The 18,904-nt window shown below is 39.5% G+C and overlaps 1 protein-coding gene and 1 pseudogene across 1 annotated transcript; both read left to right on the top strand.

Annotated features, from left to right (window-relative positions):
* The first annotated feature begins 389 nt into the window (after nucleotides 1-389).
* LOC149182056 (spliceosome-associated protein 130 A pseudogene) lies at nucleotides 390-13,224 on the top strand (annotated as a pseudogene).
* Nucleotides 13,225-15,594: 2,370 nt separating this feature from the next.
* LOC149182055 (beta-galactosidase 5-like) lies at nucleotides 15,595-18,427 on the top strand. Its single transcript, XM_089414443.1, has 10 exons — nucleotides 15,595-15,707; nucleotides 15,929-16,006; nucleotides 16,104-16,170; nucleotides 16,318-16,406; nucleotides 16,573-16,720; nucleotides 16,978-17,066; nucleotides 17,304-17,409; nucleotides 17,511-17,598; nucleotides 17,981-18,099; nucleotides 18,224-18,427. The coding sequence occupies exons 1-10, from the start codon at nucleotides 15,595-15,597 to the stop codon at nucleotides 18,410-18,412; spliced, it is 1,086 nt and encodes a 361-aa protein (XP_089270569.1). The 3' UTR covers nucleotides 18,413-18,427.
* The last annotated feature ends 477 nt before the right edge of the window (nucleotides 18,428-18,904 follow it).

The raw sequence follows: 18,904 nt of genomic DNA, 5'->3' as shown, positions 1-18,904 counted from the left end.
CACAAATAGGTCATTGTTGATAATATATCCAAACACATCCATAACTTAACCATCCATATTTGCATAGGTTTCTAAGAGAAGCACTAAACACATGAATGCTCGGTGCATAACCTCTTATTATAAATCATGTTCAAGTATCCTTTTCTTTTATTATCAATTTAAATATCTAATCCAACTATATACGCTTGGCTGCAAAATGTTGGGTGCATTTTCATATCTTAAATTATGAATGTCCTAGGTTGCCTTGCCTGAAGGTATCACTATAAGAATTTAAGCGAGCCATATAGACATGGTTGCAAAATGTTGAATACACTTTTATATAATTAATATGAAAGTGTGTCAGTTATGTTCAATTAATCATCTTTTTTTCCTCCTTGTAGGTGACATAAATGAAGTTCAAGTATTTTGATACAATTCCTATAACATCAACAATCTGTTCATAAGCCAGGTTTTCTCTTTGTTGCCTTAGAATGTGGGAATCGTGCGCTCTACCAGTTCCAAGGTATTGCAGATGAGACAAACATTGAATCATCTTCTGCTGCTTTCATGGAAACTGAAGAGAGATTTCAATTATTTTCTTCCAACTCCAGTGCCTGGAAAACCTTATTAATATTGATGATGAAGAGAGCCTTATGCCATTCATGGACATGAAATTTAGCAATATCTTTGAGGAGGAAACCCCATAAATTTTTCTCTTTGTGTTAACGGACCTTACTTCTCCTTACGAATACAAAGGCCTAGTCTTGTTGTAACTTGTCATTGAAATGGTCATTTCACAATTACCAGGTACTCCTAGTGCAGTTTGGACAGTGGAGAAAAGTATAAATGATGAATTTGATGCATACATTGTTGTGTCCATTGAAAATAATACTTTGGCAATGTCCATTGGTGAAACAGTGGATTTCCTGACATAACTCATTCATTGGATGTTTCTCTTCTAGGAGAATATTCCTTAATGCAGGTCCACCCCAATGGAATTCAACATTAAGAGAATATGAGCTTATAAGTGAATGGAAAAAAAGAACAATTGTGAGTGGGGGAGAGCCTATTTATTTTTAGATGGATATGATAGGGAAATTGATAGAGGTAGAAAAGTGTGAAATTACTATAGGTGTGGTTATCTAGATATTGCTCCAGTGCCCGAAGGTAGACAAAGGTCCATATTCCTTTTCATAGGATTATATGATAGAAAAATTCACATATATTCTTTGGATTATAATGATTGTTTGACAACTTTGAGTATGCGGCCTATATCTTCTCCTCCATAATCTCTTCTCTTACTTGAAGTTCACGCATCTGTTGGAGGGGAGGATGATGCAAATCATCCAGCGAGTGTTTTTTCTAATGTTGGTTTGAAGCATAGGGTTCTTCTTAGAACTAAGGTAGATATGGAAAATGGTAGACTTTCAGACATGAATATCTAGTTCTTGGGTTTAAAAGCACTAAAATGTTTTTTTGCTATAGTGAGAGGTTGTCAGACAACTCTTTTTTTCCAAGGAGGCCCTAGCTTTGCTATATTCATCTAGGGAAATTTATTTTAACTCCACTTTCTTATGAGACTCTTGAATATGTAACATTATTTTCTTCTAATCGGTATGTTGAAGGCATGATTAAAGTTGTCGAGGATGCACTTAGGTTTTTTACGATTGAAAGTTTGGGAGAAGCATTCAATCAGACTGTTGTGCCTCTGTGATACACTGTGAGAAAGATAATTTTGCACTCGAAAAAAAAAATGATTATTATTGAAAGCGATCAAGGTGCATTGACTGTAGAAAAATAGGAAGTTGCAAAGAAAGAATGCTTAGAAGTTGTTGGTGTTGCATTTGGGGGAGAGCAGGACCATGGAAGCAGAGCCACAAAATGGTGATGATGAAAAGGAGGATCATCTTTAGCTGTATTGTTATCGAAAAGGAGAGTCAAAGAAGTGGTTGTCCTGTATTGGAGTTCTATATCCCAATATCAGTGAACTACATGCCTCTTGACACTCCACGATAATGAAGTTGCATTTAGCATTTTCTCCATCACTTTTCATGATAAAGAATGGGGAACACTTGTGGCCATTGGAACTACAGAGGATTTAGAATTTTTGTGAAAGAAGCATTTCTCAAGAGGTTTTATTTATATCTATATGCATGTGGATGATGGCAAAGCCCTCGAGCTTTTGCATAAAACACCTGTTGATGGAGTACCTCTTAAATTATGTCAATTTCAAGGTCGCTTACTAGTTGGGATTGTACAGGTGCTGAGAAATATATGACCTTGGCAAAAGGAAATTGCTACGAAATGTGATAATGAGCTCTTTCCCAATATGATTGTGTCTATTCACACTTATGGTGATCGTATTTATGTTGGAGATATTCAAGAGGTATGTGTCATTTTTTCTCTATTTCTTTCCTCACTTTTTATGAGAGCTAAGATGCAAGAAGAGAAATGTTAATTGTTTTTTTGTTTGTTTGTTCAAAAAAGAGATATTTATATTAGAAAAAGTCTGAAACCAGACATAGATACAAAATGCCCTATAGCTTCATAGCCTCTAGTTTGAATTAGGATTGCAATGTCATCAATAACCTAAGATCTACTACTAAAGCTATCTACTAGAGGACTACAAGCCATGTAGTGCCATTACTTACTGATATATGTAATCAAAATACTTGGGTAGAGGATGCCATACATAGCCTTCCTTATACTCACAGATGTAGATGACATTAAAACCATAGGTGCAAGATTTTCTAATATTACCATCCTTTAGGAAATAACTTGAGTCATAAAAAAAATTTAGGTCATAAGCTTGCAGTTGTCATGAGCCAAAGGGTTGCCTCAAGTCTTTAGATCTAGCTTCTCCTCCAACATTGGAGTTACAAGATCTACCATTATGTGAATGAAAATTGAGAGCCTTTTGCTTGTCTCACTCTGCTTCTGCAAGATATTCTATCTGGAATGATCAATTATTCCTCTTTTGATATGGATTTATTTTGTAATATCCTGAATCTTTTCTTCCACCCTCCCTGAGATTGGAATAGGTTCAAAGCTAGAGTAAAATTTGCTTGAATCACCCATATTTTGTAGGAGAGAGAAGAATCAAGAGCAAGATTGGTAGGAATTGAAAGAAGATGAGAAGGGTTGGAATACTTTTGTTCTTGATACACAGTGCACCCTCTTCTCAAGTTTTATGTATTTAGGCAATATCTGGATCCTGATATTCACGGAAAAAATTATATATTCCCATGATTTGTATCTTGGAGAAATGACTGATTGTGGGGCTGGAGGAGACTTGAATATGAGCATAGTCCTGCAATACCTTGTGAGAGATATTAAAACTCTTATTGGTGGCATTGGAGGTAAATCATTGATCCAAATTTAAACAGGAATGCAACAAATTACAGATATAACCATAAGTACAAAGATTCAACAGAAATAACACTTCCTTTGATTAATATCAAATAATTAAATATGCTTACAAACAGTATGGAAGTGAGACTAGCTCAGTGATGGTAGCTTATCTCTGAGAAGAGATATGGTGGCTACATGGCTTTGAACTGCATTACAATGAGGCTTAATGGCCTTTTTATTATTGAACAATAGGAGCAAACCCTAAACAACCAAAACCCTAACTCGAGGAGATGTAACACCAAGAGTTTATGGGCCCCATTGGGGTTAGCTGGGTAGGCAACTTCTCGGGGTCGTGACTTGGTCATATTATCTCTATTTGACACGCATGATATCTCGTTGGAAAGATCTCTCCAAGGACTATGATGAAAAGAAAGACTTATCAAAAGTTGTTGGTAGTAGACTTCCAAAAAAATCCTTTTTGGGCCTCAAAATGGCTCTGTAAGTTTAGGACCTGAGAAAACTACTAAAAATAGTGAACTGTGCTACAATTAAGGAAACTGAAAAATTGAAAGAAATAATGGTGGGGGTTCAAGTGGAATTTGTGGTTGGCTGCCAATATCCACCTGGATCATTCCTCCCCCCTTAAGAAGTAATGGTCCCCATTGCGTTGAGTTCCTCCATGAGATGAGGCAACTTCAAATGAACTTGGTCCCTGGTGAGCCACTTGCCCTAGTGAAAGAGTTGGCCTACTTTGACAACACGATACAGTTGGATCTTCTGCTGGTGAGTATTCTTGATCTACGTGTCCCTGATCCAATCAGTTGCATCTTATTCCATGCAATCTGGATTTAACTCTTTTGGTGTGAGTTGTTCTGCAATGTCAAATGTGTCTAGTAATGGTGGAAATTATGGCTGAATGTCATCCACATTAAACACTAGGTGCATGCCAAGGAATGGGGGAATGATGAGCTAAAAAGAATTATCTCCCACAGCCTTAGTGATGGTGTATGTCCCATATCGAAGTGCGTAAATCTTGCGGTGGGGCCTAGCGAGGCGCTCCTTCTACAAATGTAGCAAAACTTTATCGCCCACTTAGAACTTGTGTGGCACCCAATGCTGATCATGTCGCTGCTTGTACGTGGAATTGGTCTTGTCCAATATGTCATGGACTTGTCAGCGGATGTGTTGAATATGTTCAATGAAGCTATTTTCCTTTTCGGCTTCGAACTAGACATGAGCCGAATCTCCCTAAGTCGCTGCAACTGGTATGGCCACATCAATGGGACATAGTGGTTGGAATCCCAAGCCCACCTGAAAACGGTTGTGGCCAATCAAGTTGTGGAGAGCCTAGTTGTAGCTATGCTGGACATAGGGTAGGCTCTCATCTCATGTGTGTGGATGCTTTGAGTTGTACATCTGCAGAATGTGTACGACCATCCTGTTGACGACCTCTGTCTGGCCATCAATTTGGGGATGGAAAGTTGTGGACTTAGTGAGCTTGGTGTCCAACATCGACAAAAGATTGGACCAAAATTTAGTGAGGAACCTGATGTCGTGATCTGAGATGATAGACTGTGGGATCCCAAAGTGTACCCACACTCGTTCAAAGAAGAGTTTAGCGGTGGCTTCTATTGTGAAACTCTTCTTATAGGCTGCCATAATGGCCATATTCAAGGATCGGTCAACGACCACATAAACACAGTCATTTCCATGCTTAGTAGAAGGAAGGCTTGACATGTAATCCATGGAGATGGATTCCTAAGGTCGAATAGGGGTAGGCAACGGAGTACAGAGACCTTACTTCTTGATGGTCATTTTGGAGATGGTGTAGGCAGTGCAGGATTTGATGTACTTCCCTACATCCTGTGGAAGATTCGGCCTATAGAAATACTTATGCAGTACTTCAATTATTTTCTCGACTCCGAAATGCCCATCGTATTGACTATAGTGCGCTCCCCAAATCACCTTCGCACGCTCACTTGAAGGAACACAAATGTGTCCCATATGGCATAACAAAGCATCCTGGAGGTGAAAACTTGGAACTTGCTGACACCCCAAGAGCATATGGTATGTGTGGCCAAATTCTAGGTTGCTTTTGTAGAGAAGTGGCCAATCAAAAGTCTTGTGCCAACAAGAGTTGAGCACGGTAGTTAATGCCATGATCGGTGTTTGGTTGAGGCAGTCTGCAACATTATTTGTGTTTCCCTTCTTGTACTTGATATTCAAATGGAATTGTTGCAGGTATGTCGACCACTTCTGATGGTGATCATTCTGTAGCTTCCCTTGCTTTTGTATGAATCGCATGGGTTGGTGGTTTGTGTGGATGACCGTTTCCTTCCCCAAAATGTAATGCTTCCATTGTTGGCAGGCCTAAATAATGGAATACATCTCTTTATCATAAGTGGGATACTTCTAGACTGTATCTGAAAGTGTATCATTGTGATATGCCACTTGATGCCCCTGTTGAGTAATGACTACCCCAATGGCATATTTAGAGGCATATGTCTCAATCTCAAATGGTTATTGCAAGTCTGGTAATGTGAGCACTAGTGCATAGCGGAGGAAATGTTTCAACTCTACGAATTCCTTCTGTTGAGATTCAGACCAAAATAAATTTTCTTTCGCTCCTCCTTTAGTGACTTGAATCAAGGGCCAATTGATATGAGAGAACCCCAACATGAACCTACGATAGAAATTTGCAAGACCTAGAAAGTTGCGGAGCTCTGTCAGAGTGGTTGGGGCTGGCCAATCTTGAATAACTTGGATCTTCATTGGATCCACCTGCACCCCTTGTTCATCAATAATGTATCCCAGATATAGAACTCGGGTCATTCCAAAAGTACATTTATCCAAATTAGCACACAACTTGTGTTGCTGGAGTGTTTGGAGAACATGTCGAATGTGGTGGAGGTTCTCTTCCCAACTTTGGCTGAAGATCAGGATGTCATCCAAGTATACCACTATAAATGAGTTGATGAATGGCCTTAAGATGTCATCCATGAGCCTCATGAAGGTTTTAGGAGCATTCATTAACCCGAAAGGCATAACCAACCATTCGAAAATGACCTCTACATTAGAGGGTTCAATTAGTACCTAGTGAAATCGAGACTTCAGGTAGATCTTGCTGAAATATTTTTATCCCTTCAGTTGCTCCAGAAGGTCATCAATCCATGGGATCGAGTACCTATTCCGAACAGTGATCTTGTTCAGCGCCCAATAGTCAATACAGAGCCTCCAAGTCCCATCCTTCTTCTGTACCAACATGATCAGGCTCCCATAGGATGATGAACATGGCCGAATGTGACCTTTCTGCAACAGCTCCTAAATTTGCCTCTTGATTTCATTGTTCTCTAGAATGGAGCGTCGATATATTGGTCCATTGGGCAATGATTCACCTAGGTGAAATCCATGGAGTGCTTGACCTGACAGTGCAGAGGCACCCCTACGGGGGAGGTGAAGATGCCCTCGTACTCCTCCATGACCTTGTCCATCCATTGTTGTTGTGTGGATGGGCCTTGTATGGAGGTCGTGGCCACTATATTCTTCTTTCCTTGAGGGTGTGTCATCATGAAAACAAATTTCCTAGTTTTTGAAATTGGCTTACTGCATTCGTTTGCAATAACCAAAGAGATGGCAATAGGGAGGGCTACCTCCAGTATCTTGTACAACTTATTTCCTAATGTAACAATAACAGTGCAAGGGCTTGACTCATACACAACATGTTGCTTCCACAAGCATGGTTGGACTAATAATACATCACAAAGATCATTGGGAGCAATGTAACATAATACCTCATCCGTGAAGGGTTTGATGCTGTATGAAAGGTGACATTTTTGGCTCATGCGCAGATACCATCCTTGGTGAAGCCAGCCGATGGTGTACGATTGTGGGTGTGTTATGGTCGGTAAGCCCAATCACTTCACAACCTCTACTACAATGAGGTTCTGCTGGCTCCAACTGTCGATAATGAACTATAGCGGGGAACCTTTCACCCACATCTAGGAGCGGAAGAGATGCTCCTCCTCCTCTGGATCTTTGGGTTCCTCCTTTTGGATCTTTGTGGTGGTGATGGTGGCATTGTGCTCTGCATCAATAATCTGCTTCCCCTTTTCATTCCCCTTGTCAGGTTTTGACTTAGAGTCGGAACATGCATCTGATTCCGAAGCCTTCAGCTTGGCCACCAGTGATTTCTTTGCCCAACAGTCACTTGTGTTGTGGGTGGGGCTCTTATGGAACTCACACCAGTTTCCCATGTCCTTCTTCAGCTTTGCAGTGTCGTCCTTTGCTTGTGGCCTTGGCGGGTTTTCTTGGGCTGTCCTGCCTTGGCTTTGTCCTTTATTCTACAGTATGGGAGCACCTTTCCCTTGCTTCAGATTCACAGATCCAAAGTCTCACTTCATCTGTTTAAACTTCTGCTCGATCTTGACGGTGTATCGGTATGACGTGCTGAGCGAGGAGATGTCCAGGAACTCCATTTCATCCTGGATGTATCTATGTAGGCAGCCACGGTTCTTGAGTACCAAATATTTCTTAGAATCCTTGATACCCAACTTCGTGTGCAGGGTATGAAAAACATTGGTAAACTCTAACACATCTTGGTCCCTTCCCTGTCGCACCATGGTCCACTTTATGTATTTTTCCTCATAGCTCTCGATAGGATAGCACTGCTCCTTGATGGCATCTCGAAATGATTTTCCAAGTGCGAGCGGCTAAAAACTGTGAGTTCGTACTTTCATCCTTCTACTCACAATAGGTTTCCCACCAGTCCTTGATGTGGGGGGCAACTTTGAGAAGAGAAAAAGTGATATTTTCTCGGCTGGAAAAATCATGAATAGAAAAATATCCTTCTAACAAATTAAACCATTTATCTATGGCGTTTACATCCATTTTTCACTCAAATATCGGAATGTCAAAGTTTACTTGTACCTTAGAAGGTTTGAAGCCTCCAGAGTGGCTCTTGGATGTGGATGCGCCATCGGTGGGAAACCGTTGAAGGATTTGGGCAAAGTTATCCAACATTTTGTTCCTTTGTTTGTCGAGGGCCTCCTCGAGCAATATTTTGATAGGATCTCCTGCTCCATCATCTTTCTTTTCTTCCCCCATGGAAGGCCATCAGGATTTACAAGGCTGATCTTGCAAAGGTTCGACCAGTTCGAGCAATAACTCCTTATATCCCGACCTCATTGTGGACATGAAAATAAAAGCAGAGAAAGAGCAGACCCCTCTGAAACCACTGATCCAAATGTAAACAGGAACGCAACAAATTACATATATAACCACAAGTACAGAGATCCAACAAAAATAACACTTCCTTTGATTAATATCAAATAATGAAATATGCTTACAAACAATATGGAAATGAAACTAGCTTAGCGATGGTAGCTTATCTCTTGGAAGAGATGTGGTGGTTACATGCCTCTGAACTGTGTTACAATGAGGCTCAAGGGCTTTTTTATTATTGAAAAATAAGATCAAACCCTAAACAACCAAAACCCTAACCTGAGGAGATGTAACACCAAGAGTTTATGGGTCACATTGGGGTTAGTTGGGCAGACAACTTCCCAGGGTCATGACTTGGTCATATTATCTCCATTTGATGCATATGATACCCCATTCGAAAGATCTATCCAAGGACTACAGCAAAAAAAAAATGTCTTATTAAAAGTCATTGGCGGTAGATTACCAAAAAAACGTCGTTTTGGGCCTCAAAAAGGCTCCTGAAGTTTAGGACCCGAAAAACTTCTAAAAATAGCAAACTATGCTACAATTAAGGAAATTGAAAAACTAAAGAAAAATGGTGGGGGTCCAAGTGGAATTGGTGGGTGGCCACCAATATCCACTTGGATCAATCAGGGTTGTTGAACTCCTCCCATAGGTGTAGTAGATTCTGATTGACAAGTTGTTTCTCTTGAAATAGATCCTCTCCAAACTAATTCTTTTGACAAAAATATCTCATTAAAATTTTAGATTGAGACATAATAGCATTTTTTAGGAAATGGCTTTATTTTCGAACCAATCTTCCAGTTGATTAGACCCTCTACGAATATGAATGGGATCGTAGTTGGTTTCCCAATTGAATATCCTTCCAATTCAAGTAGTGTTGGGTTGTGTTATATTCTTTCCACGACTAGCCCATGTAGTTAATCCGGGGGTTAGAAGGGGGGCGGAGGCCCCCCTTTGTTGCAATGATTGTGTAGTGGGGGGAGTCACAGGGGGGCTTGAGGGGTGCAGGTAACCGCACTCTATGGGGTCCAAGGCTTCGCCCCGGAAAATTTTGGTTTTGGACCCTATGTTAGGTTGGGCGGACCTACCTATGGTTTTGTGCATGATTTTTGCACTTGGTTTTGGACGCGATGGTTTTCGGGCCATGGTTTTGGACGTGATGGTTTTCAGTCCATGGTATTAGATGCTTCGGAATGTATAAATATGTATTGTAACATTGAAAGGAATATAATGAAAAATCAAGCTGGTAATCCCGGTTTTGGGATCCAGGGGAAAATCTCTATGTATATGTGTTTTATGTGTTATGCTCTCACATTATTTATTTTATGTGTTTTAGAATTCGTATGCAGGTAATTTCTGTATGGGTTTAAAACCTACATTTGGTATCAGAGCTATTTTGGCTTCAAGGGGATGCCTTTGTTGCTGAGGGGTTTCGCTCGGGCCTGTGGTAGACCTAGTTCAGTGGGAGATCTGCGAGATCGATTCTGGTGGTGAAAGAAGATGGCGAACAGTGTTAAGATAGAGATCGAGAAATTTAATGGTTAGAGTTTTGAGTTGTGGAAACTCAAGATGAAGCATCTGTTGGTGGATAAAGATGAGTGGATCATGGTAGATCTAGGTACTAAACCAACGAGAGTGTCCGATGAAGAATGGAAGAAGTTAGATTGGAAGACAAAGAGCACAATACGATTGTGTGTCTTAGATTCAGTATTGCTGAATGTATCAGGGGAGGCTACGGCTAAGGATTTGTGGGACAAGTTAGGGACTTTGTACCAATCTAAGTCTCTGGTGAAGAAACTGTTCCTACGGAAAAAGATGTATAACCTGAGGATGAAAGATGAAGACTCTGTGACAGAGCATCTGAATGCATTTAATACTGTGGTAAGTCAGTTATCATCTATTGATATCAAAATTTCAGATGAAGATAAGTGCATTAGTTTGTTGTGTTCTCTACCAGATTCGTGGGATATTCTAGTTATTGCAATAGGTAGCAATGCCACTGCCTTGCAGTTTGATGAAATAGTCTCATCCTCGCTGACGGAGGAGATGAGATGGAAAAATATGGAGAGCCAGAATGGTGATGCCTTGTCTGTATGAGGATAGTCCCAGAATAGAAACAAAAATAATTCATTAAGTGGGAGATGTAAATCTAGAGGGAGATCTAAATCTCGAGGAAAACCTACAAAGGTGGTGTGCTAGAAATGTGAAAAAGAAGGGCACTACAAAAGGGACTATAAATCTAAAGCTTCTGACAAAGGAAAGGGATCTGATGATGCTCCTTCTGTAGAGGCGAAAACCACCTTAGATGAAGGTGGGGATGTGTACTTGGCTTCTTCAAGTACACATGTAGATCATGAGGCATGGTTGATTGACTCAGGTGCATCCTTTCACTTCACTCCCCATAGAGAGTGGTTCTGTGAGTATGAGAAATACGATGGTGGTGATGTCTTCTTAGGGGATGATAGGAAGGCTAGACTCATTGGTCATGGAAAAGTAAAGTTGAAGTTGCAAGGTGGAAGGGTTAGAACACTTCGGGGTGTTCTACATATTCCTGCATTGGCCAGAAATCTGATTTTTGTAAGCACGTTGGATCTTGTATCCAAATGGACTTCTAGTGGAAAGGGTTTTTGCTAAGCTACAAAATTTGATTTGAAGAACTTGACACATAAAATGTGAAACTAGAAATGCTTTGTATCTTAAGAGTTATCTTTTTTGATAATAGAGTCATAGGAATTCATTCTAATAGATATATAGGACTTTTTTAATCTTTACTTCATACAAAAAAATGTACAAATTAGCCTCATAGTATCGAATGATGTCTTGATGGAAGATGGATTGGCTCTACTTTTGTTTGAGAAACAAATATTACTTACTTTTATAAGATTCAATCTCTAAATAGATTTTTAAGAGAAATGCAGAGTAATCCAGACTATTTGAGTTCACTTTAGCAACACTCTTTGCATAATGTGCCTATCATTACTCCTTTTGAGTTTTGAAACATTAAGGATTGGAGCTCCTGTAAACTGGAGCAAGTCAAGATGGTTGAAACCTATGTTTTCATATTCTCTAGCATGCTTGATTTAAGGTGACAAAGCTACACATGGTGCATTTTTTGAATTGCGTGAGTCCAAAAGTTTGAACTTATTTTCGTGCATTGATGATTGCTACCATTGATCAATGGACGTGTTTTTGATTTCCCCATTTCTTATGTTTTCTTAGCAGAATTGGTTTAGCTTATATCTTCTTCTCATTTGGTTCCTTGTTCTTCTTTGCGGATTAGTTTTGTTTTACCCTTTCCTTTTTATTCTCATTTGGTTCCTTGTTCTTCTTTGTGGATTAGTTTTGTTTTACCCTTTCCTTTTTATTGTTCCAACATATGATTTATCACTACCAGTATTCTTCTTTTCTTTCCATTGTTTCACTTATATGTTATCTGTATTTCCCTTTTCTTTCATGTTGCTTTTTCTCCCCATAGTATTTTTCCTTTTTCTCTTTTTCTTTGTGTCCCTTTTATTTGGTATTTGTTTCCTATTTGGCATTTTAAAGGAATATGTCGAAGTAAGGTTGCTTGTGTAAACTTCTGCGTTAACACTACCAATATTTATCTTATTTTTCTTTCCATTGCTTCACTTATATGTTCTTTGTATTCCCTTTTCTTTCAGGATGTTTTTACTCCCCATGGTACCTTTTTTTCTTTCTTTATTTTCATCCTTTCTGTTTTTCTTTGTGTCCTTTTCTTTGGTATTTTCTTCCTTTCTGCTGATGCTACGTGTCTTAAGGGGTTTGAATTTGTGGAAGAAAGTTTTCTTGTGTGAACTTCTGACTATAATTAGTGATCACTGTAAACACAATTTGCATTTCATGTAAAATTTTGACAGTTATCAATCATTCCACTTCATTTATGAGTGTCATGAAGTCCATTTATCCTTTTCCTATACGAATTAACACTTTGATCTCGTTGTATTATTAAATATTGAATTCCATGCTTAAAAAATGTTTCCTACAAAGTACAAAATAAAAACATGCATATTGATATTATCCTTTTCCTATACGAATTAACACTTTGATCTCATTGTATTATTAGTCCCTACCATCTGGCAATGGCCAGGGACTATAGTAATCGGAATGGATGAACTTAACATTAGTTGACCTGTTTGTGAGCTGTTTGCTACTGCCATTTGATCGAGTATAATGAAAGTTTTTAGATAAATAGTCATTTACTATCTTATTTGGCCTCTTCCCGAGGTCAGAGGCTGAAAAGCATATATTATCTTGGCTTTTTGTTATTCATTTGTTCATTTTTTTGGACCGGTTAGACTAATGCTAACATTAATCTACTAGTATAAAATGATAGCTAGCTGCCAGGTATTGTGTATTGGAATCGGTACATCCTTCCTTTTATACTAGCTAGCTCCCGGGTATTGTCTATTGGAATCGGTACATCCTTCCTGCTGTGACTGATGGGCTTTCTTGCTCTCTTGCCACCTGTTGCTACTTATTCTCTTGCCACCGGTTGTTGCTTATTCTCTGAAGTTGCCACATGTTGTCACAGTAGACCTTGTTACTGTGTTTACTGTGGTCTTGCTGCATGTTAGTGTTGCTGCATGTCACTGTGGTGTCTATGGAACCGAAGTTGAAGGGACCGGAATTGAAGCTAGAGAGAACAGATGAAGCTGGAGAGAACAAATGAAGATCACAAGGGAGCTGAAGCTGGAGAGAACAGAAGAAGATTATAGAAGAAGAAGATCATAAGAAGAAGATCATAAGGGAACTGAAGCTGGAGTGCTGGAGAGAACGGATTATCCTAGAGTTGGACCTCATTCTGGTAGAGACCTCGGGTATGCTGGTGGGCACTGAGTTGGCAGGGGGCTTCAAACCGGCTTCCTATTAGACCTTCACCTTCTTCACACGGCCATAAATAAGGTACGAGATAGCTTCTTATATAAGCCAGCTTCCATGAATTTCAAGCATATGGCGAGCGTAGTTCATGCATTAATAGAGGCAGATGGATGACTATGAAGGACATACCTCCATATAGTATTAACATCCTCCATACAGCATAAACATCGACTGGCATAGATTCCCTCATTCCCGCTTGCTTGGGCAGCCGAATACGAAAATTCAAAAGAGTAGGAAGGGCTCTGCCTCCGACGCGGGCATCTGCCTCAATGTTCAGGTGCTCAAACCGAACTTCTATCATTTGCATCGCAATCCCAACTCTGTGCAACCGAAAAATTGCCTCCATCATTGCAATTCCATGACATTAGTATAATTTCATCATTGCAAAAATCTCAAACTCAACGGCATATATTCTTCTTTACTTGTCAATCCTCTGTTTGAGTTTCGTCAAAGAACTACTCGTTGTCCACTTCGGCCACCTGCAACACTCTCTCATCGTCCTCTGCATGGATGCTCCTTATACTGAAAGACCCAGATAATGTAGTGTCTTCGCCACTCCATGCACTACTACTAGTTCTCCACAACCCCCCTAATTCCAAACGCACAGGCACGACCATGACCTTGCAAGCCTCCAATCCCTTCAACAACTTCTGCAATCCTGCTTGCTTGGGCAGCCGAATACGAAAATTCAAAAGAGTTGGAAGGGCTCTTCCTCTGACGCGGGCATCTTCCTCAATGTTCAGGTGCTCAAACTGAACTTCTATCGTTTGCATCGCAATCCCAACTCTGTGCAACCGAAAAATTGCCTCCATCATTGCAATTCCATGACATTAGTATAATTTCATCATTGCAAAAAGCTCAAACTCGACGGCAGATATTCTGCTTTACCTGTCAATCCTCTGTTTGAGCTTCGTCAAAGAACCGCTCGTTGTCCACTTCGGCCACCTGCAGCACTCTCTCATCGTCCTCTGCGTGGATGCTCCTTCTACTGAAAGACCCAGATAATGCAGTGTCTTCGCCACTCCATGCACTGCTCCCAGTTCGCCACAACGCCCCTAATTCCAAACGCACAGGCACGGCCATGACCTTGCAAGCCTCCAATCCCTTCAACAACTTCTGCAAGGAAACCTAAGAAAAGAGCATTGAAGTCACTAGCATGGACAGATATTTGAACGTCCTCATCTAGCTAGAGGTGGACAGAATGAGTCAAGCAAACAGATGCTTCATTTCGATTAAATGAATTTGAAAGATGGTTTACATGATAGTTTAAGTGAGCTTAGATCTTAGAGCGCATGTAAGGTGACACTTGGTATTCATGCGGTAGCATGAAGTCCAGCTGCAGCGACTTTTATATTTTTATATATTCTAATTGTCATATTATTTTATTTAATAATTTTTTATATAACTTTTAATTATTAGTTTTTTCTTTTTATTACCACCTGGTAGCCTGTTTATTACCACGTCCAGTATTGTTCTCTTCTTTCTTTTTGGAATACATATTTCTGCAAAACCCAGAATCGAGGTCAGCATTTACAAATTGAACGATTTTATCTGTTTTTGTCCTGATTACAGCAAAATACCCATTTTTTTTTTTTTGAGGTTCGACTACGCTATTAAAGTAGAATAAGCAGAAAATGGGGAAAAATAGGTTTGGGAATGCAAGGCCTTGATTGGGCTTGAATGGACTTCTGGTGGCTCTGATGTGTCTGTGCTTAATTGTACTTGTCAATGGCTCTGGTGATGATTCAAGATGAAGGTTTGAAGGGAATCAAAATGCTTCAATCCCTTCAAGTGTTTTTGCCCCAAGAAAAGATACCGCTGATGCAAGAAAATCGATCTGGAATTTGAGAATTCTGTATGCACTACCATCTTCCCTCATTGTTTTTGTGCTTGACATTGTTTTTGCAATTTTGAGCAAGCCCAATGTTCTTAGATATCTGGCCCATCCAAGCCCCAACTGATCAGGATTTCACGGCATGATTAGAAAACAGGCTTTAAGCAGTAGCATTTGACCGAGTCTACGCATATACAGAGGCGGTTGAAGAATCATAGCGCGCACCAGCACTTCGTCCAGCACCCTTTATTATTATATCGATATCCATAACCTATTTAGCAAGTGGTTGCTGATTCGATTCATACCCAATGGACTCAGTTGATCTTGACCCAGTTGGCCTAGAAGTAGCAGGGGTTTCACCACCCTCAGTGTTAGGGGTAGAGGCACCAGAAGCGAAGGAGGAGAATGAAGCAGTCCCAAAGCCAGTTGACCTCATTCATTGACCCGGAGCAGCACCCAATTCAAAGGCATCACTAGCATCAAAAGAAAAGGTAATAAGGGCATAGGCAGGAACAAGGACCGTAGAGATCTATATAAGTTAGTGTTATTTTGGTCCCGCTTGGATGGTGAATATGGCGCGTTTAATGCTTTGGAGACGTAGAGCTTTCGGGTGACTAGCGTTGTGCTTTTGGTCTCATGAAGGCTCGTTCGTTTGGAGGAGGCAGGACTTTATGTTCATCTTCGCATTGGCCCTTATGTTTGCGCAGAATGGAATTTCGGGTATATTTCCTTTTGACTGATTTTCTGCAAGGTCCTCTCTACTCAAATCTACCAGGTCTTTATAACATTGGACACGAATCTTTTGATATATCCGCAGAGGCTTTCCAGTTTGGTTGAAATATGTTCCTGGCATCAGTTTCAGAACAGATAATGAGCCTTTCAAGGTTGACCTCTATGAATACCCTTTTATTTCTTTTGAATTCTTATGGTCATTGCAATGTTCTCTAAACTGTCAGCGTCAGTGAGTCACATGCTTTCAAATCATATCATTCTTGTTACATTTTATGATTACCCGTTTGGGTATTTTACAGAATGCAATGGAAGGTTTCACAAAAAAGGTTGTCGACATGATGAAAAGTGAAGGGTTGTTTGAATCGCAAGGTGGACCAATTATTATGGCCAGGTATACTTTGATCCCTCATGGTAAAATGTGTTAAATTTTGATTGGTAGTCAATTGCTTGATTCATTATATTTGCAGAAAAGAGTGATCTGCATGGATAGTTTGAACTTTGTATATACTCATGGTTTGATTTCCTAATATAGTGACTAATGACAAAGTGTTCTTACAGGTAGAAAATGAGTATAAACCTGAAGAAATGGAGTATGGGTCTGCTGGAGTGCAATATATGAATTGGGCTGCTCAGATGGCTGTGGGAATGGATACGTGTGTACCTTGGGTTATGTGCAAACAAGATGATGCACCAGACCCTGTGGTAAGCTCTGTTATCAATACCCACTTATATGTTTATATCATAATATCTTCATCTGGGCACTTGGTGACTCCTGTCTCTGGATGAACTTGTCAAATTATAAGAAAATGTTGCACCAATTAAATCGATAGTTAGCTTTGCATATTCACTCTGTCTAAAGAGGGTCCTGCATTCTGTTTTTCTTTTTCTTGTAATAATCCATGTAGTGATATCTGAGCTTCCACTGTTTTACCTTATTTCTTGTTTAATATTTGTAACAGATAAACACTTGCAATGGTTTCTATTGTGACAACTTTGTACCTAACAAGCCTTACAAGCCAACAATGTGGACGGAAGCCTGGAGTGGCTGGTACTGAGATTATTTTGAACTTTCTTTTAGCTGGTGGAATAACAGCTTCCATTACATCACATTCAAATTAATTTGCAAATGCGTCCTTCAATAAACTGATATGATGAAGATTCTAGGCTCTTCAGTAAAGTCTTTATTGCAACAAATTGAAAAATGTAGATATGCAGCAATGTTTATAATCAGTTGTAAATGTAATTTGAACTTATAGTATCCGAAACATTGTCTCTGATTTTCTAGGTATACTGAATTTGGAGGTGCAACTCCTCGTAGACCGGTGGAAGATCTGGCCTTTGCAGTTGCTCGCTTTTTAGTGAAGCGTGGATCTTTTGTAAACTACTACATGGTAGGATTTTCACATTAACAATTGGACCGCCCTAGCAAGTGACCTTCATATATGGAAGTTTTTACTAAATTATGTATGATTCGGATTTGTTTCTATTGCAGTACCATGGAGGAACAAATTTTGGCCACACAGCAGGTGGGCCTTTCATTGCAACCTCCTATGACTATGATGCACCCATAGATGAATATGGTACGTTATATCTTGGATGTGATATTTTCTGACAATCTTCACTTGAATTTGTATCAAAGTAGTGCAGAATTGAGAGAAGTTTTTTCAGGACTTGAATGTCATCCTTGGGCAATCTATAAGGTTATCTATTTATTTGGCAAGGGAATTGAATTCTGCTGTAATGCCTTTTCTGTTCTCGGGCTCAATATAAAGCAACTGCAATAGAAAAAACATTGTCAGAAGATTAAAAAACAACAGAAAGCTTGAATTTGCTACGATGTGAATTTCTTCAAGTCTTACTTAATGCTTGCCTTTTCCTTTCAATATCCAGCCTTGTGAATAGTGAAATGGATTCTGACCTTTGGAACACAACCTATTGCTTTCGACTCTTTGTCTTTGGCAGGGCTGATTAGACAGCCAAAATGGGGTCATCTTAAGGAATTACACAAAGCCATAAAGCTCTGTGAGACTGCTTTAGTTAGTGGTGATCCTGTTGTTACGTCCCTTGGGCACTTCCACCAAGTAAGACTTGTTTTCTTTGACTGCACTATACATATATATTTTCGGTGTAGACATAGAGAAGTTTCTCCTACTTTCTTAAAGGATGCTATGCAAGACAGAACTGACTTACGTGTTGTCTATTCAGGCTTATGCATATTATGCAGGAGCTGGAAATTGTGCCGCTACATTTCTTGTAAATTTTGATTCAAATAATGTTGGGAGAGTCATCTTTAATGGTCAGCACTATAAAATAGCTCCGTGGTCTGTTAGCATTCTCCCTGATTGCAGAAATGTGGTTTTCAATACTGCAAAGGTGATAAGCTTGAGTTATTAGAGTTGTGATTCTATCTTTTTTTTTTTTCTATCTTAAAGCATTACGTCTCATGCAACTTGTTAAAGTTGATGCACAAACCTGGAGTATCTGGATGTTGATCCCTTTTGTTGCAAGCTGTTTCAAGGTTATAATAACTGATTATGTGCACCAAACAATTAATTAAGTTCCCCACTGGTCTAGCTGATAGTAGACAAAAGAATGCGTATCTGATTTCTCAGATAGCAGTTGATAATAAAACAGAAAATAATCATTCTGTTTCTGTTATATTTTTTCTGATGCCTGGCTTGCATGTATATTGTAGCATGTCACATGCTCGATATTATATTAAATTATTAATAGATTGGGTATCGTTGGGATAAATTTCTCTGGAAATTGTTTGAACTGAAACTCAAGCATATGGTTATTGTAGAAATACATGGATATACATATCATGAATCAAGACAAAATGAATAATTACTTGGAACACTGAGAAAAAGCTTATTTTAAGGAGAA

The sequence above is a fragment of the Pinus tabuliformis genome, chromosome 3_2 (genome assembly GCF_031772625.1).
Source record: "Pinus tabuliformis cultivar Carrire ecotype Pingquan chromosome 3_2, CPIR1, whole genome shotgun sequence".
NCBI lineage: Eukaryota > Viridiplantae > Streptophyta > Pinopsida > Pinales > Pinaceae > Pinus > Pinus tabuliformis.
The sequence above is the reverse complement of the archived record's forward strand: the minus strand, read 5'-3'. Positions and strand labels throughout refer to the sequence as shown.

Excerpts from the sequence above, each read along its gene's own strand:
- LOC149182055 (XM_089414443.1), top strand. The coding sequence starts at position 15,595 with ATGGACTCAGTTGATCTTGACCCAGTTGGCCTAGAAGTAGCAGGGGTT. Across the intron at positions 16,007-16,103 it reads TGCGCAGAATGGAATTTCGG|AGGCTTTCCAGTTTGGTTGA; the intron begins GTATATTTCCTT and ends ATATATCCGCAG. Across the intron at positions 17,067-17,303 it reads ACGGAAGCCTGGAGTGGCTG|GTATACTGAATTTGGAGGTG; the intron begins GTACTGAGATTA and ends CTGATTTTCTAG.